The sequence below is a fragment of the Mytilus edulis genome, chromosome 7 (assembly GCF_963676685.1).
Source record: "Mytilus edulis chromosome 7, xbMytEdul2.2, whole genome shotgun sequence".
NCBI lineage: Eukaryota > Metazoa > Mollusca > Bivalvia > Mytilida > Mytilidae > Mytilus > Mytilus edulis.
In genome coordinates, this window is record NC_092350.1 from 8,652,575 (window position 1) to 8,675,695 (window position 23,121).

The 23,121-nt window shown below is 31.8% G+C and overlaps 3 protein-coding genes and 1 long non-coding RNA gene across 4 annotated transcripts in view; 2 read left to right on the top strand and 2 right to left on the bottom strand.

The window, feature by feature from the left end:
- The window catches only part of LOC139529858 (uncharacterized), a 47,441-nt gene extending 46,498 nt beyond the window's left edge, over nt 1-943 (top strand). Inside the window, exon 34 of the mRNA XM_071325797.1 lies at nt 530-943. Coding sequence (XP_071181898.1) covers nt 530-807 — 278 coding nt within the window. The 3' untranslated portion in view covers nt 808-943. The remainder of the gene's footprint in view (nt 1-529) is intronic.
- Nucleotides 944-4,265: 3,322 nt separating this feature from the next.
- LOC139482761 (uncharacterized) lies at nt 4,266-14,927 on the top strand. Its single transcript, XR_011654942.1, has 3 exons — nt 4,266-4,585; nt 13,036-13,126; nt 14,768-14,927. It is a non-coding gene; the product is annotated as an uncharacterized lncRNA (long non-coding RNA).
- Nucleotides 14,928-17,580: 2,653 nt separating this feature from the next.
- LOC139482931 (toll-like receptor 4) lies at nt 17,581-19,482 on the bottom strand. The gene has a single exon (XM_071266959.1). The coding sequence runs from the start codon at nt 19,480-19,482 to the stop codon at nt 17,581-17,583; it is 1,902 nt and encodes a 633-aa protein (XP_071123060.1).
- Nucleotides 19,483-21,666: 2,184 nt separating this feature from the next.
- The window catches only part of LOC139482932 (uncharacterized), a 45,574-nt gene continuing 44,119 nt past the window's right edge, over nt 21,667-23,121 (bottom strand). The window contains exon 41 of the mRNA XM_071266960.1: nt 21,667-22,104. Coding sequence (XP_071123061.1) covers nt 21,827-22,104 — 278 coding nt within the window. The 3' untranslated portion in view covers nt 21,667-21,826. The remainder of the gene's footprint in view (nt 22,105-23,121) is intronic.

Consider the following 23,121-nt stretch of genomic DNA (forward strand, 5'->3'; position numbering starts at 1 on the left):
TTGTTCACAGTATTATTGTTTTATATGTTACAATAAGTTTATTTTACATCAAAATTTAACATTACTATAATTCTGTACAAGATATTTGACGCAAACAAAATAATGTCTCATTAATAAGTATTAAGACCAACGTTTTGAGAATACAACATATGATACGATCATGAGAAAGTATGACACATTCCAGCATGACCTTGTTTGTGTATTAAAGACTAGCAATACAGTATTACTAACTTTATTTAACTTTATTTAACTATATATTCTTGTTTCTAAAATTTCTAAAATCTGTTTCAATTAATAAATGTACTAGTATATCATTTTCCATTCTGTTCAATTCGAAGTTCTATAAATCTCATTTGATTGTGCAAAATATGATCCACGGCATCAAACGAGAACCACGTGTTTTGGTCAACTAAAACCATAATAGTTGTTATTTTCTCTATATAGATTTTAACAGTATGTTTTGTATCGGTTCTTTTGATTTTCATTTACAGTACTTTTTGTTAACTTATTTACGTTATGACAATTTCAGAGAACCCACACTTACAACTGGTTTTAGATAACCGTACACTAACGTCCTCTTGGGAAGATCACTTTAAAGTTCATCAACCTTTGTATTATGAGGTGTCAGCAGGAACAACGCTAGGTGGCGCTGATATTATACAGTGGCAAGAAACAAAGAACACATTCCTAGAATTCCAACTTCCTCAAAAGATCAAATCACTGAGAGATTTAACTGGATATATATCTGTCCGATGTGTTTCAGCAAATGGAATGACATCAGTGCTAAATGCTGCTGTCAAATTATAATAACATGAATAACAAACAAAATGTAATGCCGTCCTTTCATAAATTCTGTGATACTTATTTGTTTTTATTAGCTGGTTGATATATATGCATGAGTATTTTTGTTGATTTTATTATGAGTAATAAAATGTTTTAAAAAGATTAAACAATTATACTTTTTACAAACTAATGAATTTCGATAATATTGATAGTTATCAAAGGTTCCAGAATTATAATTTAGTACCCCCAGACGCGCGTTTCGTCTACATAAGACTCACCAGTGACGCTCATATCAAAATATTTATAAAGCCAAACAAGTACAAAGTTGAAGAGCATTGAGGATCCAAAATTCAAAAAAGTTGTGCCAAATACGGCTGAAACTGTCAAAGATTTTGTTTCTAAAAATTCAAAAGAGTAGTCAATCTTTAAACAAATTCAATAGTGACATGCAAAATGGAAGCCAGCTTTCCTAAGAAACATGAAAACAGTCAAATATTTATTAACTGCAGTTTTAATGTAGTTTTGCCACCACACAAAATATCAGTTAACTAATGCAAAATCTGATCTATGATATGCATTTTATACGAACATCTCACGTTTATGATTTGACCTTCATCAAACACGATAAAAAGTCATGAGCAAGTAATTACACAAAATTGACAGATTTGCAATCAAATAGATATAAAATTAAAAAACAAACACAGTCCACGTTTAATTTTAAAATAGCGAGTATCGTATTTTTAGTTTTAAAATAAAAACTAAGTTTTATGAGCTGTTGTATGTAAAAGTGTTATGATTATCATGAAAAATATATCATAAAGTAGCACGGGCTTCTCAGTACATAAGAAAATGCCTGTACCAAGTCAGGAATATGACAGTTGCTATCCTTTTGAGCTTTTGATTTTGCCATTAATTTTGATAAGGAATTTTCCGTTTTAGATTTTTCTTGGAGTTTGGTATTTTTGTTCTTCTATTTTTTATGAGTAGATATTCCACGAACTGAAGGACACCTACGGGTGCGGGAGTTTCTCACTACATTGAAGACCCATTGGTGGCCTTCGACTGTTGTCTGCTCTATGGTCGTGGTGTTGTCAATTTGACACATTCCCCATTTCCTTTCTCATTTTATTTTTAAGATAACGTTAAGGAGAGAAAAGAAAAACGAAAAAAAGACAAAAAATATATACACAACGTAAACATAGAAACCGTAGACTGAGCAACAAGAACTCTAGAATGGTAATCAGATTCTCCTCCACATGACTATGGCACCCGTTGTGTCTAATAAGTGTAGACCAATTATATAACATGAATTGTTATGCTTACAGGACAAATATTTTGTCTACACTCCACGATTTAAGTTTGGATTTATACATTTTACATTGACCTTTTTGCATCTTAAAGAACGATCTTGTGTGACCAAAAACAAGAACTTTGACGTTCGATTTTAGTTTTATTTTAGATGAAAAGTTATTTGAATTGAAGAACAGGCTCATTTACACCATTGTTTTACATGTCTTTCAAAAGTAAGCTTTCCGTAACGAAAAAAAACACGGTATTTTTTATGGCTACCGTTTCTGTAGAATTGAGTATTATTGATAGTTTTCAGAGCTTTGGATAAGTATTGATTGTTGCAAAATTGACGTTATGAGAGAACATACCAAGAGTTTTACCATTTTAAAAAACTCATTAAAAGCCATATAAGTACATTGTGTACATAATAAAGATACTTGTCAAACAAAAGTAACTAGGAACGACCTCTTGGCAGCTTTATAATTTTGATTATTTTAACAATTAGTCTTCCAGACGAACATGTTCATTACATAAAACATGTTCTAAATCTGCTCTCTTAATATTCTTAGAAACAGATATATAAGAGAATATGCAGAGTTTTTCACCAGAATCTGTTCAATATGAGTGATTGATTGTTGTTTACTTAATGCCCATGTGACAAAGTTCATGGATAATTACAACAAATTTACAATTTATAAAATAGGTTTTGTAATGCAAGGGTTGTCTGAGAAAATACAGATATCTACCAAAGACATCGGTTGGATAAGAAGCTAAGGACTTGGGACAGGCCTCTATTGAAATGGTGGGTAATACATATTTGCGAGCGCTTAATGATTCCTTCTACTTGAGATAGGCCTTTTTGACGTGTATGGGTTAGGTTTACTTGCAAACGCTCAAGATTCCCTCTACTTCATCTAGTCTGCGCTCAATAAAATCTTAATACGATGGATAGTATAGAAATTGTCATAATACTGTTTAAACTGATAGAGTAGGTAATACGGCAACATTAAGTGTTGACAACCAGAAGAAGTAATGAATGCATGTGTTTATAAATCTGAAAGATCTATTAAAAATCTCCAATTTTTTATTTGTTACTTACATTGTCTTGATAGGTTGTCATTCGTTTCTTCGCTCTTAATTTTTATATCATTCGGCTCTATTCTTTCTTTATTTGCCAAAAATTCACTACTCCCTATATTTTAGAAACCTATTGATAAGTTAGTAGTCTATACACGTGAATGAGGATCTGGATGAGGTATACTCAATGCGCTTCAACTTTGTTCTTGTTTGGCTTTTTAACTGTTTTGATATGTGCGTCACTGATGAGTCTGATGTAGACGAAACGCGCGTCTGGCGTACTAATTTATGATGCCACTGCTGGTGGACGTTTCTTCCCCGAGGCTATCACCAGTCCAGTAGCCAACACTTCGGTGTTGACATGAATATCAATTATGTGGTCATTTCCTGTTTACAAAACTTTGAATTTTGCGAAAAACTAAGGATTTTTTTTATCCAGCTGGCATAGATTACCTTAGCCGTAATTGGCACAACTTTTTTGAATTTTGGATCCTCAATGCTTTTCAACTTTGTACTTGTTTAGCTATAAATATTTTGATATGAGCATCACGGGTGAGTCATATGTAGACGAACCACGCGTCTGGCGTACTAATTTATAATCCTGGTACCATTGATAATATTATACAGAATAGTATATAATAGATAAAAAGAACAGAACGAATTTATGAATTGTAAAGAAAAGAGAAAAATAGGCAAACAAAATTAGAAATCTGTTTTGCCTATTTTTCTCTATCCTTGACTATTTATAAATCAGTGTAGAAAGTAATACGTGAATGCAGATTGTTTTTCTTTTGAAACAGATTTTTTTTTCTTCAAATTGATAACATGCGGCGTACATTATATCAACTTGACATTAAAATTTACAAGATTGATTTACGAAGTTTCTGCTGTCTTATCTATATTTTATTACATTCTTTCAATCATGGTTAATAATATTATATAATGATATAGATGATTGTAAATGAAAACTACTAAAGATATATATATTCATCTTCAAACGATTATTGATTGCCGATTTTATAATGCACTGATTGGAAGAGAACTTGCATAACAGTTTTTACAAATGTAAAACGACCAACCAATTCTTAACCTTTATTTCAAGACAGTGAAAGAAAGCAGGATAGTTTTAGACATGAAATATTTCAACTTTACTTTTTTATATCTTTTATTTGAGATTTTCTATGTTGGAACACACTCGATTGCAACAATGAAACTGTTTAGAGGAAAAATGTTAGAGGGATCACGAATTATGAATTTCAAAATGCCTACGCTTTACCAATGTACAACTTTGTGTCTTTCGATTCAACCATGCATGTCAATTAACTTTTATCGAGGACAAAACACGTGTAATATCAATGAAAAAGCTGATCAGGGTCAACTGAAGACCGATAGTTCTGGAAGCTTCACCTACATAGAACGGAAAGATATGCCTAAGGTAAAAGGTGTCCAATCAGCAGCTAAGAGGTAGTAGGCATTTTATCAGTAGAAGTGAATTATGTATAGTAGTAGATGTAGTATTGTAGTAAAATAGTAAATAATTAGACGTATTTAAGAAGTAGTTGTTTCCAATCAGCAGCTAAGAGGTAGTAGACATTTTATTAGTAGAACTGATTTCTTTATAGTAGTAGATATAGTACTGTAGTAAAATAGTAAAGAATTAGACGTATTAAAGGAGTAGTTGTATCCAATCAGCAGCTAACAGGTAGTAGGCATTTCATCAGAAGAAGTGACTTCTTTGTAGTAGTAGATGTAGTCCTGTAGTCAAAATAGTACATAATTAGATGTATTAAAGGAGTAATTGTTTCCAATCAGCAGCAAAGAGGTAGTAGGCATTTTATTAGTAGAACTGATTTATTTATAGTAGTAGATGTAGTAAAATAGTAAAATAGTAAAGAATTAGACTTAATAAAGGAGTAGTTGTTTCCAATCAGCAGCTAAGAGGTAGTAGACATTTTATCAGTAGAAATGACCTCTGTATAGTAGTGGATGTAGTACTGGAATAAAATAGTAAAGAATTAGACGTATTAAAGGAGTAGCTGTTTCTAATCAGCAGCAAAGAGGTAGTAGGCATTTTAACAGTAGAAGTGATTTCTGTATAGTAGTAGAGTAGTACTGTAGTAAAATAGTAAAGAATTAGACGTATTAAAGGAGTAGTTGTTTCCAATCAGCAGCTAAGAGGTAGTAGGCATTTTATCAGTAGAAATGATTTCTGTATAGTAGTAGAGTAGTACTGTAGTCAAAATAGTAAAGAATTAGATGTATTAAAGGAGTAGTTGTTTCCAATCAGCAGCTAAGAGGTAGTATGCAGTTTATTAGTAGAACTGATTTCTTTATAGTAGTAGATGTACTACTGTAGTAAAATAGTAAAGAATTAGACATATTAAAGGAGTAGTTGTTTCCAATCAGCAGCTGAGAGGTAGAAAGCATTTTTTTAGTAGAAGTGATTTCTTTATAGTAGTAGATGTAGTACTGTAGTAAATTGGTAAAGAATAAGACGTATTATTGGAGTAGTTGTTTCCAATCAGCAGCTAAGAGGTAGTAGGCATTTTATCAGTAGAAGTGACCTCTGTATAGTAGTAGATGTAGTACTGTAGTCAAAATAGTAATGAATTAGATGTATTAAAGGAGTAGTTGTTTCAAATCAGGAACTGATTTCTTTATAGTAGTAGATGTAGTACTGTAGTCAAAATAGTAAAGAATTAGACATATTAAAGGAGAAGTTGTTTCCAATCAGCAGCTAAGAGGTAGTATGCATTTTATCCCTGGAAGTGACCTCTGTATAGTTGTAGATGTAGTACTGTAGTCAAAATAGTACAGAATTAGATGTATTAAAGGAGTAGTTGTTTCCAATCAGCAGCTTAGAGGTAGTAGGCATTTTATCAGTAGAAGTGATTTCTTTATGGTAGTAGATGTACTACTGTAGTAAAATAATAAAGAATTAGACGTATTAAAGGAGTAGCTGTTTCCAATCAGCAGCTAAGAGGTAGTAGGCATTTTATCAGTAGAAGTGATTTTTTATAGTAGTAGATGTACTACTGTAGTAAAATAGTAAAGAATTAGAAGTATTAAAGGAGTAGTTGTTTCCAATCAGCAGCTAAGAGGTAGTAGGCATTTTATTAGTAGAAGTGATTTCTGTATAGTAGTAGATGTAGTACTGTAGTAAAATAGTAACGAATTAGATGTATTAAAGGAGTAGCTGTTTCCAATCAGCAGCTAAGAGGTAGTAGACATTTTATCCCTGGAAGTGACCTCTGTATAGTTGTAGATGTAGTACTGTAGTCAAAATAATCGTAATTAGATGTATTAAATGAGTAGTTGTTTCCAATCAGAAACTGATTTCTTTATAGTAGTAGATGTAGTACTGTATGTAAAATAGTAAAGTATTAGACGTATTATAGGAGAAGTTGTTTCCAATCAGCAGCTGAGAGGTAGTAAGCATTTTATCAGTGGAAGTGATTTCTTTATAGTAGTAGATGTACTACTGTAGTAAAATAGTAACGAATTAGACGTATTAAAGGAGTAGTTGTTTCCAATCAGCAGCTAAGAGGTAGTAGACAGTTTATCAGTAGAAATGACCTCTGTATAGTAGTAGATGTACTACTGTAGTAAAATAGTAACGAATTAGACGTATTAAAGGAGTAGTTGTTTCCAATCAGCAGCTAAGAGGTAGTAAGCATTTTATCAGTGGAAGTGATTTCTTTATAGTAGTAGATGTACTACTGTAGTAAAATAGTAAAGAATTAGACGTATTAAAGGAGTAGTTGTTTCCAATCAGCAGCTAAGAGGTAGTAAGCATTTTATTAGTAGAAGTGACTTCTGTATAGTAGTAGAGTAGTACTGTAGTAAAAATAGTAAAGAATTAGACGTATTAAAGGAGTAGTTGTTTCCAATCAGCAGCTAAGAGGTAGTAGGCATTTTATCAGTAGAAGTGATTGCTTTATAGTAGTAGATGTAGTACTGTAGTAAAATAGTAAAGAATTAGACTTATTAAAGGAGTAGTTGTTTCCAAACAGCAGCTAAGAGGTAGTATGCATTTTATCAGTAGAATTGACTTCTTTATAGTAGTAGATGTAGTCCTGTAGTCAAAATAGTAAATAATTAGACGTATTAAAGGAGTAGTTGTTTCTAATCAGCAGCTAAGAGGTAGTAGGCATTTTATCAGTAGAAGTGACTTCTTTATAGTAGTAGAGTAGTACTGTAGTCAAAATAGTAAAGAGTAAGATGTATTAAAGGAGTAGTTGTTTCCAATCAGCAGCTAAGAGGTAGTAGGCATTTTATCAGTAGAAGTGATTTCTTTATAGTAGTAGATGTAGTACTGTAGTAAAATAATAAAGAATTAGACGTATTAAAGGAGTAGTTGTTTCCAAACAGCAGCTAAGAGGTAGTAGGGATTTTATCAGTGGAAGTGACCTCTGTATAGTAGTAGATGTAGTACTGTAGTAAAATAGTAAAGAATTAGATGTATTAAAGGAGTAGTTGTTTCCAAACAGCAGCTAAGAGGTAGTAGGCATTTTATCAGTAGAAGTGATTTCTGGATAGTAGTAGAGTAGTACTGTAGTAAAATAGTAAAGAATTAGACGTATTAAAGGAGTAGCTGTTTCCAATCAGCAGCTAAGAGGTAGTAGGCATTTTATCAGTAGAAATGATTTCTTTATAGTAGTAGATGTACTACTGTAGTAAAATAGTAAAGAATTAGACGTATTAAAGGAGTAGTTGTTTCCAATCAGCAGCTAAGAGGTAGTAGGCATTTTATCAGTAGAAGTGATTTCTTTATAGTAGTAGATGTACTACTGTAGTAAAATAGTAAAGAATTAGACGTATTAAAGGAGTAGCTGTTTCCAATCAGCAGCTAAGAGGTAGTAGGCATTTTATCAGTAGAAGTGACTTCTTTATAGTAGTAGAGTAGTACTGTAGTCAAAATAGTAAAGAGTAAGATGTATTAAAGGAGTAGTTGTTTCCAATCAGCAGCTAAGAGGTAGTAGGCATTTTATCAGTAGAAGTGATTTCTTTATAGTAGTAGATGTAGTACTGTAGTAAAATAGTAAAGAATTAGATGTATTAAAGGAGTAGTTGTTTCCAAACAGCAGCTAAGAGGTAGTAGGCATTTTATCAGTAGAAGTGATTTCTTTATAGTAGCAGATGTACTACTGTAGTAAAATAGTAAAGAATTAGACGTATTAAAGGAGTAGTTGTTTCCAATCAGCAGCTAAGAGGTAGTAGGCATTTTATCAGTAGAAGTGATTTCTGGATAGTAGTAGAGTAGTACTGTAGTAAAATAGTAAAGAATTAGACGTATTAAAGGAGTAGCTGTTTCCAATCAGCAGCTAAGAGGTAGTAGGCATTTTATCAGTAGAAATGATTTCTTTATAGTAGTAGATGTACTACTGTAGTAAAATAGTAAAGAATTAGACGTATTAAAGGAGTAGTTGTTTCCAATCAGCAGCTAAGAGGTAGTAGGCATTTTATCAGTAGAAGTGACTTCTTTATAGTAGTAGAGTAGTACTGTAGTCAAAATAGTAAAGAGTAAGATGTATTAAAGGAGTAGTTGTTTCCAATCAGCAGCTAAGAGGTAGTAGGCATTTTATCAGTAGAACTGATTTCTTTATAGTAGTAGATGTAGTACTGTAGTAAAATAGTAAAGAATTAGATGTATTCAAGGAGTAGCTGTTTCTAATCAGCAGCTAAGAGGTAGTAGGCATTTTATCAGTAGAAGTGATTTCTGTATAGTAGTAGAGTAGTACTGTAGTAAAATAGTACAGAATTAGATGTATTAAAGGAGTAGCTGTTTCCAATCAGCAGCTAAGAGGTAGTATGCATTTTATTAGTAGAACTGATTTCTTTATAGTAGTAGATGTACTACTGTAGTAAAATAGTAAAGAATTAGACGTATTAAAGGAGTAGTTGTTTCCAATCAGCAGCTGAGAGGTAGAAAGCATTTTTTTAGTAGAAGTGATTTCTTTATAGTAGTAGATGTAGTACTGTAGTAAATTGGTAAAGAATAAGACGTATTAATGGAGTAGTTGTTTCCAATCAGCAGCTAAGAGGTAGTAGGCATTTTATCAGTAGAAGTGACCTCTGTATAGTAGTAGATGTAGTACTGTAGTCAAAATAGTAATAAATTAGATGTATTAAAGGAGTAGTTGTTTCAAATCAGCAGCTAAGAGGTAGTATGCATTTTATCCCTGGAAGTGACCTCTGTATAGTAGTAGATGTAGTACTGTAGTCAAAATAGTACAGAATTAGATGTATTAAAGGAGTAGTTGTTTCCAATCAGCAGCTAAGAGGTAGTAGGCATTTTATCAGAAGAAGTGACTTCTTTATAGAAGTAGATGTAGTCCTGTAGTCAAAATAGTACAGAATTAGATGTATTAAATGAGTAGTTGTTTCCAATCAGCAGTTAAGAGGTAGTAGGCATTTTATTAGTAGAACTGATTTCTATATAGTAGTAGATATAGTACTGTAGTAAAATAGTAAAGAATTAGACGTATTAAAGGAGAAGTTGTTTCCAATCAGCAGCTAAGAGGTAGTAGACATTTCATCAGTAGAAATGACCTCTGTATAGTAGTAGATGTACTACTGTAGTAAAATAGTACAGAATTAGATGTATTAAAGGAGTAGTTGTTTCCAATCAGCAGCTAAGAGGTAGTATGCATTTTATTAGTAGAACTGATTTCTTTATAGTAGTAGATGTACTACTGTAGTAAAATAGTACAGAATTAGATGTATTAAAGGAGTAGTTGTTTCCAATCAGCAGCTAAGAGGTAGTATGCATTTTATCAGTAGAAATGACCTCTGTATAGTAGTGGATGTAGTACTGTAGTAAAATAGTAAAGAATTAGATGTATTAAAGGAGTAGTTGTTTCCCATCAGCAGCTAAGAGGTAGTAGGCATTTTATCAGTAGAAGTGATTTCTTTATAGTAGTAGATGTAGTACTGTAGTAAAATAGTAAAGAATTAGATGTATTAAAGGAGTAGTTGTTTCCCATCAGCAGCTAAGAGGTAGTAGACATTTTATCAGTGGAAATGATTTGTGTATAGTAGTAGATGTACTACTGTAGTAAAATAATAAAGAATTAGATGTATTAAAGGAGTAGTTGTTTCCAATCAGCAGCTAAGAGGTAGTATGCATTTTATCAGTAGAAGTGATTTCTTTATAGTAGTAGATGTAGTACTGTAGTAAAATAGTAAAGAATTAGATGTATTAAAGGAGTAGCTGTTTCTAATCAGCAGCTGAGAGGTAGTAGACATTTTAACAGTAGAAGTGATTTCTGTATAGTAGTAGAGTAGTACTGTAGTCAAAATAGTAAAGAATTAGATGTATTAAAGGAGTAGTTGTTTCCAATCAGCAGCTACGAGGTAGTAGGCATTTTATTAGTAGAACTGATTTCTTTATAGTAGTAGAGTAGTACTGTAGTAAAATAGTAAAGAATTAGATGTATTAAAGGAGAAGTTGTTTCCAATCAGCAGCTAAGAGGTAGTAGGCATTTTATTAGTAGAACTGATTTCTTTATAGTAGTAGATGTAGTACTGTAGTAAAATAGTAAAGAATAAGACGTATTAAAGGAGTAGCTGTTTCCAATCAGCAGCTAAGAGGTAGTAGGCATTTTATCAGTAGAAGTGAATTCTGTATAGTAGTAGATGTACTACTGTAGTAAAATAGTAAAGAATTAGACGTATTAAAGGAGTAGTTGTTTCCAATCAGCAGCTAAGAGGTAGTATGCATTTTATCAGTAGAAATGACCTCTGTATAGTAGTAGATGTACTACTGTAGTAAAATAGTAAAGAATTAGATGTATTAAAGGAGTAGTTGTTTCCAATCAGCAGCTAAGAGGTAGTAGGCATTTTATCAGTAGAAGTGAATTCTGTATAGTAGTAGATGTACTACTGTAGTAAAATAGTAAAGAATTAGACGTATTAAAGGAGTTGTTGTTTCCAATCAGCAGCTAAGAGGTAGTATGCATTTTATTAGTAGAACTGATTTCTTTATAGTAGTAGATGTAGTACTGTAGTAAAATAGTAAAGAATTAGATGTATTAAAGGAGTAGTTGTTTCCAATCAGCAGCTAAGAGGTAGTAGGCATTTTATCAGTAGAAGTGACTTCTGTATAGTAGTAAATGTATTACTGTAGTAAAATAGTAAAGAATTAGATTTATTAAAGGAGTAGCTGTGTCCAATCAACAGCTAAGAGGTAGTAGGCATTTTATCAGTAGAAGTGACTTCTTTATAGTAGTAGAGTAGTACTGTAGTAAAATAGTAAAGAATTAGATGTATTAAAGGAGTAGCTGTTTCCAATCAGCAGCTAAGAGGTAGTATGCATTTTATTAGTAGAACTGATTTCTTAATAGTAGTAGATGCAGTTCTGTAGTAAAATAGTAAAGTATTAGACGTATTAAAGGAGTAGTTGTTTCCAATCAGCAGCTAAGATGTAGTATGCATTTTATCAGTGGAAGTGACCTCTGAATAGTAGTAGATGTAGTACTGAAGTCAAAATAGTAATGAATTAGATGTATTAAAGGAGTAGTTGTTTCCAATCAGCAGCTAAGAGGTAGTATGCATTTTATCAGTGGAAGTGACCTCTGTATAGTAGTAGATGTAGTACTGTAGTCAAAATAGTACAGAATTAAATGTATTAAAGGAGTATTTGTTTCCAATCAGCAGCTAAGAGGTAGTAGGCATTTTATCAGTAGAAGTGAATTCTGTGTAGTAGTAGAGTAGTACTGTAGTAAAATAGTAAAGAATTAGATGTATTAAAGGAGAAGTTGTTTCCAATCAGCAGCTAAGAGGTAGTATGCATTTTATCAGTGGAAGTGACCTCTGTATAGTAGTTGATGTAGTACTGTAGTCAAAATAGTACAGAATTAGATGTATTAAAGGAGTAGTTGTTTCCAATCAGCAACTGATTTCTTTATATTAGTAGAGGTAGTACTGTTACAGTAGTAAAATAGTAAAGAATGAGACGTATTAAAGGAGTAGTCGTTTTTAATCAGCAGCTAAGAGGTAGTATGCATTTTATCAGTAAAAATGACCTCTGTGTAGTAGTAGAGTAGTACTGTAGTAAAATAGTAAAGAATTAGACGTATTAAAGGAGAAGTTGTTTCCAATCAGCAGCTAAGAGGTAGTAGGCATTTTATCAGTAGAAGTGATTTCTGTACAGTGATAGATGTAGTACTGTCGTAAATAACAGTCAAAAGTACCAGGATTATAATTTTATACGCCAGACACGCGTTTCGTCTACATAAGACTCATCAGTGACGCTCAGATCAAAATAGTTCAAAAAGCCAAATAAATATAAAGTTGAAAAGCATTGAGGACCCAAAATTCCAAAAAGTTGTGCCAAATATGGCTAAGGTAATAGTAAAATAGTAAACAGTGAGACGTTTTAAAAGAGTAGTTGTTATAGTGGTATAGTAGTATAATTTTATGTTGTACAAATATAGTAATGTCCATATATTTCCCTTTTTTTTTCTTCATTAAAATAGCAGATAATTTATCAAGCTTTTTAATTCATGTTCAACACCAGAGTATGCGATGAATATTTTAGTACACTGTGCATTTTTTACATCACTTTGGGTTTTTTTTTTTTTTAAATATGCTAGACTGTATATTTGCTTTGCCATGTTTGGGTGTACCTATTTGTACGTGCGTTTTCTATATTCTAATTTTGTCAGCATAACTTTTTTTTGTTTGTTTGTTTTGTTTGTATATATTTGTATATATTTGCTTGAAAGCAATCTATAGCTATAACTCTACCGAATTTGGATTCAGCTTTCCTGTCGTATCGTATGCTATATTCATTCTTAATTCCTTAAATTTAGATCTGAATTTTACAAGTGAACATTACGAATGTGATTGAAAATATATTACTTTTCAATTAATCTATTTCAGGATCTCAACAATGGTGATTGTGAAACTGATACATGTGACGAAAAAGAAATTTGTATAGATAATGATGACGATACATCTAGTTGCTTAGCTAGTGAGTATTAACTAAATGTCATCAATTTTGTAGGAATTTAAGTATCTAATTGTGATATAACTTAATCACGGCAATTTTGTCAAAATTTAGATAAATTTTCATTACATCTTACAAATTTACATACTTGATATAAAAAAAAATTATTAGTTCTCTGGAGGCATTCATTAAACTATGTAGATTTTTGTTATTTTTTTTTTTTTTTTTTTGTTGTTGAACCGAATGATGTTTTTGTAGTTTTTTTTCCAAGTTTGCTCTTATGTTTAGTGGTTCTTCTGTAGATGTGACCTTATTTCTGAAGTTGAAAACAGTTTAACTTTGTCCGTTGAAAAAGAATATTGTATAAAAGAGGGACGAAAGATACCAAAGGGACAGTCAAAGTCATAAATCTAAAACAAACTGACAACGTCATGGCTAAAAATGAAAAAGACAAACAAAAAAACAGCAGACATGACACAACATAGAAAGCTAAAGAATAAACAACACGAACCCCTAAAAAAACTAGGGATGATCTCAGGTGCTCCGGAAGGGTAAGCAGATCCTGCTCCACATGTGGCACCCGTCGTGTTGCTTATGTGATAACAAATCCGGTAAATAGTCTAATTCGGTAGGTCACATTCATGAATGGGAAGGGGATTGTAGTTACGACGTAAGGAACCTATCCGTTATTATTCGTGAAACGGTTATTCCATAACGGTCAACCAACTCGTGATGGCGTCCGTAAAATTTACGAAGGGATGATTTCAACTTCACCATTTGGAATTCTTGGTTTAATAGCTTCCTTGTTAGCAGCAACCCTCTATCAAGAACATCATGATAGGAAATGCAAGCACGGGAATATCGTATCAATTAGGAGATATATACCCCGTATGCAGGTGCTGCTGGAATGTTGCTATTTAGAAATGGAAAGTTCACAATTGGAAAGCTGAAATCATCTCTTTTGTCGTAAAGTTTTGTTTTCAACCCTCATTGTCAATTTCTAGATATAAGTCAAGTTATGAGGCCGACTTAACTGTATCTGTGGTATCCTTTATCTCTAACTCGATGGGATAGATGCGTACCACATAGTCACCATTTTGTTTGAATTATTTAATGAAAGAACATCATCTATATAGCGGAAAGTAGAGTTAAAGGATATTGCTAACTTCTTATCTTTCTTCCTAAGAAGTTCCTGCATGAAGTCAGCCTCATAATAATAAAGAAACCAGTCGGCAAGTAGAGGGACAAAAAAAATAATACTTTAACGTATATAACGTTATCTAACTTTAGAGGCATTTATTTTTTTCCTGTATTACACTGAAAATTCTCCAAACCTTTTTTTCATACTAGAAATCTCCTTCGTGGGTTCTTGAAGAAATCTTGAAAGGTCTTGACCAACGTTTAATAGAGCAAAACTGTTTTGAGTATCCATAATTTAATTTCGTCTGTACTGGACTGATAGTCCGTAATTCCCGGAGAGTGAAACACAGTTTCTGATGTTTGAAATTTTTTTAAAATTAATTCTGAGAGAAAAAAAGAGAGATATTGTTCAACCGACACTCATATTCATAAAATTGCATTATTTGTAATCTGAAAAATCACATATATCAGGAGAAATAAGTGCTACTGTCGTATGGAATACTCATAATTTGTTTTACATTTTAGTTTAACGGTGCCCGGATGCAGTTTCACATGAAGACAGTAGAGCATCATTCAACAAATTTGATAACTGATGACGGTGTAGAAAACTCTGCAAAACAAACTGTCGTCTTTCTACAATTTTTTAACAGATCCACAAACGAGCATGAATAATTTAAATAAAATTAATCCGGAAATTGATTTGAAAACTGTTTATTCTATCTTTACATTTTTAAAGATAGTGTCTTAATGTCTTAAATAGTATCAAGTAATAGCCATTTTGTTTCTACATGGTTAAAACTTATCAATATGTAAGCTCTGTTGTTGTTTTGTAAACTTTGCTAAAATAATTTAACACACACTGAAAGTGTCATTGTTCACTCACAGGTAGTCACACATTTAAATAAATATAATAAAAGAAATATCCGGAGCTAGATATAACAGTTAGATTTACTAAAAAATATCAAGGTCATCACATAGATATTTTATATCATATTATGGTACTTTAACTAGAGATTATCAAGCAAGGGTATTAGCACGTGAGATTTGTCAGAGAACATCAAGTTATGAGTATAGACAGTATAGCACAGTGAGATTTGTAAAAGAATATAGCATGAGATATAAGTAGAAAGACGATATTTGTTAGGAGTGTAGCAGAGTGATATTACCTAGATATTGTCAATATATTGACAATATCACGTATAGATTGTATCACGTGAAAACTATCAGAGAATATTCAGTCAGTAGTATAGTACACACAGATATACTAGATAATATAAAGTAACAAGTGTAGCACGTGAGATTTATCAGGTAATATCAATGAAGAAGTGTAAGATTTATCAGAGAATATTATGTCAAACAAAGGTTTGCCATAAAATATCAAGTTAGGTGTAGCACTTGATATATATTAGATAATATAAATGAAGGAGTGTAACACGTGAGATTTATTAGAGAATATCAAGGAAGGAGTGTAGTATGTAAGATTTATCAGATAATATTAAGTCATGAGTCAAGCAAACAAAGGTTTGCTATATAATATCAAGTAAGGTGTAGCACTTGAGATATATTAGATAATATAACTGAAGGAGTGTAACACGCGAGATTTATTAGAGAATATCAAGGAAGGAGTGTAGTATGTAAGATTTCTAACAGTTTATTGAAATAAGCCGCGCCTACTAATTATAACATATTACTAAATATATATGGTCTCCACGCGTTTGCGTTTAACCATTCACTGGCACTCACACCACATCTTCTATTGTTAGACATGTACAGATGCTAAGATAATGGAGAAAATCAAGTAATGAGTGTAGCACGTAATAGTTATTAGAGAATACCAAGTAAGGAGTCTAGTACACACAGATATACTTAAAAATATAAAGTAATGAGTCTAGCGTGTGAGATGTATAAGGAATATCAAGTCAGGAGTGTTGCCTGTGAGATGTATAAGGGAATATTAAGTCAGAAGTATAGCACACACATGTATATGGGACAATATCAATTAGGTAATGTAGCACGTGAGATTCATAAGAAAATATAAAGTAAGGAGTGTAGCACGTGAGATGCATAAAGGAATATCAAGTCAAGAGTACAACACATGAGATTTTTAGAGAATATTAAGTCAGAAGTATAGCACACAAAGATTTATTAAAAGATACCAAGTGAGGAGTGTTAAAGGTAGAGAATTTACAAGAGAAAGCGAGTAGGACGTGTAGAACAGTGAGGTTACTAGAGTAAAAAGAGTAGCGAGCAGATATTTACTTAAAGTTATTAAGGAAAGAATTTAGTACGTACATATTTTACTAGAAAATATAAAGTAAGGAGTGTAGAACGATAGTATTACCTAGAGATTACCAAGTCAGGAGTGTAAGACGCAAAAGACGCAAAACTTTACTACACAATATCAAGTCAGACTAGTACTTGTAACACGGTAGAGGTTTCCTTGAAAACATCATCTATGGAGCGTAACACGTAGAGATTTATTGGAGGATATACGCTGAATAATTTAAAGCTATTAATTTCAAAACACGTTGTGTCTTCTAAAATATTTATTATTTTCGCATCTTTTACGAGAAAAAAAATGAATAAATCGGATATCTTGTACATTACAATATATATATTTCCTTTAGACATTATTTGTTAAACACTGATATTTACGATTGAATTTGTTATTTTGATATTTGATTTACCCTGCATATTTCAGATCTTTTGAATATATGATTCAACAATATTTTTCACAGTTTTTCGTTCATCTAAAAATTAAAGAAAATAATAAACGGTTTTATTGATTACGTCACGTATATTATTGTTAATAGTTTTGTCTTATATTTCAGCATTTTGTACTTCAAAATGATTAACGAAAAATTATTTAAGAATTGCCATGTGCATACAAACATTGGTATACTTGCCGTTTTAGTTATTACAAGTTTGTATTAAAGTCAGAATCGGCACTGTACACAGAAACTATTACGAACCGACGGACACTAGTGATTTCAACGGTATAGCTGCTCCCTCTTGATCTACCGGATCTGCATTATTGTAACTTTTTAATCGTATGGATATAAATTATACCAATTTTGGATTTATTTACGCATCGGTTAACATTACACGTAAAACATGAAAGTAGTTTCACAAACAATTTTGACATATAATATACAAATCATTGTAATCAAATTATATTAATAAAACATTCAAATAAACTTTTTTTTATAATTTTGAAATAATTTCTCCGATGATTTGCCTGAATATATATCCCACAGACAAAAAAGATATTAAACATATGTTTTCTATTTGCATCCCAATTATTCTGTTTTTGATCTGTGAAAAACTTCAAATTGAAATTAAGTTAAGGTTTCCCTCATCTTATCCCAGAACACGACGTTCCCTTGTTCGTCATTTGGATATTCTATATGCGATTGTCTTTGTACTATTTCTAACATCACTAATGGTAGCTCCCTTGATGTAATGTGTTCATGCAAGACTAGAAACAAAATGTTTTCTCCTCCCCTAGAGTAAATACTTTCCATTCTGGCCATATTGAATTCAAACATACAGTAATAAGAATCTAGAAATGCCCTGGTGATTATACAAATAGTTCTCTTGCTATCATGTATAGCATTCGTTATATTCAGCGTTATATCCTCACCAGGTATAAAGTCTCGCTGATGAATGCATAGCTTTTTGTTCCCAGTTTCTTCTAGATTCGGAATGCATTCATTGATAATGAAATTCTGTTCTCTGTCGGCATACGAAATAAATGCGTCATACAAATATATTTTATTGTTCTCTGCAAGTTTCAATTTTGTGTATTTACCTTTCGTTATATAATAAATATAACGTATTTTCCATCGATATCTATAAGCTAACCCAGCAATAAGAGTTATGGCACTTAATGATATTCCTATAGTTACAACGATTATTATTAATACGTGTTTGTCGCATTCCTTTTCCAGCTGTAAAACTGTTTCGCCTAGATTATTTAGTAGAATCGATGTACCATTATCAAATTTGCAATTATATGCATTACTATTATTGAAATGATTATGGTTGTTCAACATCAATCGTAAAAAGTGAGTAGATGAACAACCACAGCGCAAGACGTTGGATCCTAAATCTATTCGTAAACCTGATACTTCAAACATGTTGGTGAAAGTGTCCATAATGTCATGACTTAATGTTCCGATAAAGATATTTGATAAATCTAGTTGTTTCAAAGCTTTCATGTTAGAAACATCGAAATCTATATTGTGTAAATTGTTGTTGCTGAGATTGAGTGTTTGCAATTGCGTATGTCTTTGAAATGTGGAAAATTTCAGTTCATAAATAAAATTAAAGGAAAAATCAACAAATTCTAGCTGTGTAGTTGGTGATGGCATAAACGATTTGAATTGGAGAAAAGATCCTAAAGAATTATTTTGTAAATAAAGATATTTCAAAAACGGCATACGGAAACAAAACTGTATAAGTCTGTTGGACGAAAAATCTAAAAGTTTGACGGAAGAAGGTATGCTCTCTTCACATTGGTTTCCTGTAGCATCTGAAAACACATTATTGTTGAGATAAAATTCTTCCAGACCTGTATTATTAAAGACTTTAAATACAGAGACTGGGAATTTTGATATTACGCAATCAGATGTGTTTGCTATTACCAGCTGTTTTATGTTTGTTGATGCTACTTCGTTGAACAGTAGAAGATATTCGTCTATAAACAAATTCATGTTTGACACGTTAAGGTATCTGAGATTTCTCAACTTTGACAAAGAGTTATTAAAAATCCATTGAATAGGACATGTCGACAAGTCTAAATACTCTAAATGAAGAACATTAATGAACGTTCTTTGTCTGAATGCTGACAACTTGCACTCGCCTCTCGTCAAATTTGTTAAATGTTTCAAAGTTGAAAACTTTGACTTAAATGGCTCGTGAATAGCGTTCATGTCAGCAATATCCAATTCAAAACTTTCCAAACTAATAAGGTCGGATATCGTTTCATCTGAAAAATCGTCTGGTTCCCTTGAGTTTGAATTGAACTTGATATTTAGGTAAACCAAAGATTTTAACGGTTTGAAAATATCTTTTGGAAAGGTTGATTTGTATGATAAAAAATTATTCTGTAAGCATAGTCTTTTCAAATTACCGAGACCATAGAATGATTCCTTTTCTAAATGATTCAATCTGTTCTTGCTAATATCCAGTTCTATAAGACGGTTCAAATTTTGGAAAACTCTACTATGTATACGCATAATGTTGTTGCGATTCAAATTCAAAACATTTGTATTTGCAGGGACGTTTGGGATCTCTGTCAAGTTACTACCAGAACAAACTGAATAATTGATGTGAGCATTCTCCCAACAACGGCATTGTATATCACATGGCACGTTGGAACACGTAACATGAGCTGGCAAAATATGTATCAGCAGTTTTATTAACTCCGTTGAAATTAACATTTTATGCCAATCTCTAAAACAAACAAAATGTTTAAAGAATATTTTCGAAGAATACTTCAAACAAAATCATTTAGTTGACTTATCACAGAATAAAAAAAATCTCTTAAAAATGGGTGTTTTAAGGGAACAACCATTTAACTTCAAGATAGGGTCATGGTGTTTCCCTAAAATATTTTGATCCCAATTTGATAGGAAAAAATATATTGGTCAAGCAGATGACCAAATAGAATATTCTAAATCCAAATATTCCGCATACCTTATAGTGTAAAATTTGAAGAAGAAAAAACTTCGATTGATAGCGTCAAAATTTATTTTTACTTCCTTCCCCTTTTGATGTTAAATAGTTGCTCCCTAAAAAGGAATATGATCATTACAAATTAGCATATTATATCTCCAATCCTAATGTACACGAAACGCGCATCTGGTGTATCAAATAACAAGTATGGTACTTTTGAGAACTATTGATTCGATATGAGACTTGTGATTACTTAGGACTGCGTATTGGCAATTTAAACCTTTTTTCGAGCGTCACTGATGAATATTTTGTAGACGGAACGCGCGTCCAGCGTACTAAATTTCATTCCTGTCGTTATGATGATTTTTTTTTTACATATAATGATTATTGCAGCTTTCAGTGAATCTACTAAAATAAAATTTTATGGTAGCATGGTTGTAGTCATTTATAACGAACTTAAACATAATTTGTCTTAGCCATACATGCATTTGTTTTACCAACCGAGTTCATAGTCTGTGAATGTTAGTAATTATACTGCACAGTTGAAGCAGGAACTATTTTTTTCCCGGTGGACACCTTAATCCTACACCGTCTTATGATTCCTCGATCCTTTTTGTAAATTATTTCTTTTTTTTCCTTTTGTTTGTATGGTTTTGGCTTTGGTGTGGTCTGTTGTTTTTATACTTGCTCTCTCTGTCTGTATGATATATTGATTTTTACTTCAATATGCATATTATCATTTATCGAATTTTACTATTAAACATACCTGGATTTTACTTGTACCATTGTCTTGCACTCTGGCGTGACAGTCAAAGCTCCACTGAAGATACCTTGATGTATTCAATAATTTATTTTCATTTAATTAATTGATTTCTCTAAAATTTTTGCCCATATTTGGTGGGGGTAGAAACGTGATTTCATTTTACTTGTTTGTCCTCTATTGAACGTGACACCATATCCGATTTCTATAAATCGAATAACATTTCCGGTTTTTTTTAAATTAATATGCCATTGCAGTTTTAAATATGGTCGTTTAGCTGCTATTACCAAATTAAGGTCGTGTATAAGCATTGTATAAATCTATAATTCTGAAATGATTTCCTCGTTTTTTTTAAATGATATGCTGTGACTATATGCATTGAAATATTCCACCCAATTAAAGGTCAAGCATTGTCATTGTGAAAAACTTCGCCTGTTTTTAATTATTAATACAAAGTGGAAACTTAATGACCTTTGAATATTAAAAAATTTCGAGACTAGAAACAAATCTTGAAAACCTAAGATAAGTGTACACCATTACACAATACACTTTTTTTTTTTGGGGGGGGGAGTATAAACTCTGGGGCTGTAGGAGGCTCATATAATATTTAAATGGGCTCCTGCTAAGAACAAATCGATCTTGTTTCTAATGTTTCTTAACTACAATCCCGTTCCTTTTTCATGAATGTGACCTACCGAATAAGACTATTTACTCGGTTTGTAATAACATAAGCAACAAAACGGGTGCCATATGTGGAACAGAATGTGCATACCCTTCCAGAGCACCTGGAATCAACCCCATTTTGGTGTGGTTTCGTGTTGCTTGTCGTTTAGTTTTATATGTTGTGCCTTGTGTACTACTATTTGTCTGTTTGTCATTATTTTTTTTAGCAATAGAGTTGTCAGTTTATTTTCGATTATGAATTTGAACGTGCCTCTGGTATCTTTCGCTACTCTTTTACTTAACTGTAATTCAATTGCAAAAATTCATTTTTCATTTATTGTTAAATAATAATTAAATAATTCAATCAATCTGCATTGTTTGCACGGATTCATGATAACAATTATCTTTAAAAAAAACATATTCAAATTAAAATTATCACAGCAATTATAAAGGACGGAATCAGTGTTACATATTGTCAATAATCACAGTTTAACAGCTGCATTAACCAAAGTTGTCATTCCATTTGCTGACACACCACGAACTGATAGATAACCTGTTAAATCCTTGACTGATTTTATCTTCGGAGGAAGCTGGAATTCCAGAAATGTATTTTTTGTTTCCTGCCACTGTATGATGTCAGAGCCACCTAAAATAGTTCCTGCCGAAACTTCATAATATATTGGCTGCTGTGTTTGGAAATGATCTTTCCATGATGCTGTAATTGTACGGTTATCTAAATCAAGTCGCAAATTTGGGTTCTCTGAAATTTTAAAAGTTTACTATATATAACGTGTATTATATAAATCCTGTTTTATGAAACATATATTGAGAAGCGGACATACATACACATATCATCTATCAATGTGGGGAGCGTTTTCCATGAATGAACTTTTGATCATGCACAACCATTATTGATAACACCGTTTCTTATAAATGTGTTTACCTCTCAATTCACCAAAATGTAATGCAATGGGACACTTAAAATGTTTGGTTTTTGAAAAAAGAAATGATTGCAAATTGCGTTTAATGATATAAGCGGTACTGTTATACTGTTTAGGTATTAGCATTACTGATAACGTTAACAATTTTTCACCTTAATAAACCAAAACATAATTAAAAAATCAATTAGTTTGAAAAAATGATAAATAATTTGATTTCCGCCCTGACAAAATAGGTTTTTATACCTTCATAATATTTGCAATTGACGAAAAGACTTCGAGAGACCAATGAACAACCATGGTTCATTGTTCTACTTTGTGATAAGAAAAAAGCGTAACGAGTAACGCAAAATGAGATTTCCAAAATTTCATTGCAAACAGTTTTCGAATTGGAGACTTCATTATTACAAATATTGGGTCACTAGTGTTTTGAAGATATCAAAGTCAGATGCATGTACTCAAAACAAGTTTTGACATAAATATTTGGTCGAACATAAAAGAAAAATCTAAGGTATTTCTATTCTCGTTGAATTCTAAACTGATTCTCACAGTAGACTTCTGTAAGGTACATACATGTTCACAGTATATGGACTTAGTTAACAATGGTGTTTTCGTTATAAAATAACGAACTGTGCCATGAGTGCATGATACGCTCATCACTTTTTCTTATATATTAGAAATTATAAAAAAACAATGAAAGGTAGCTTATTTAAATAGATTTTTAAGCAGTCCACCAAAGTGTTACGCAAATTGACTTAAGCTTTTAAAAACTGCACTAACAGAGCTATGAAGAAGAACGACTCTAATGGACTGATAATTTCACAAATGCAACATGTTTT

Bases quoted from the DNA above. Each gene is read 5' to 3' on its own strand.
- LOC139482931 (XM_071266959.1), bottom strand. From the start codon at position 19,482: ATGCGTATACATAGTAGAGTTTTCCAAAATTTGAACCGTCTTATAGAA.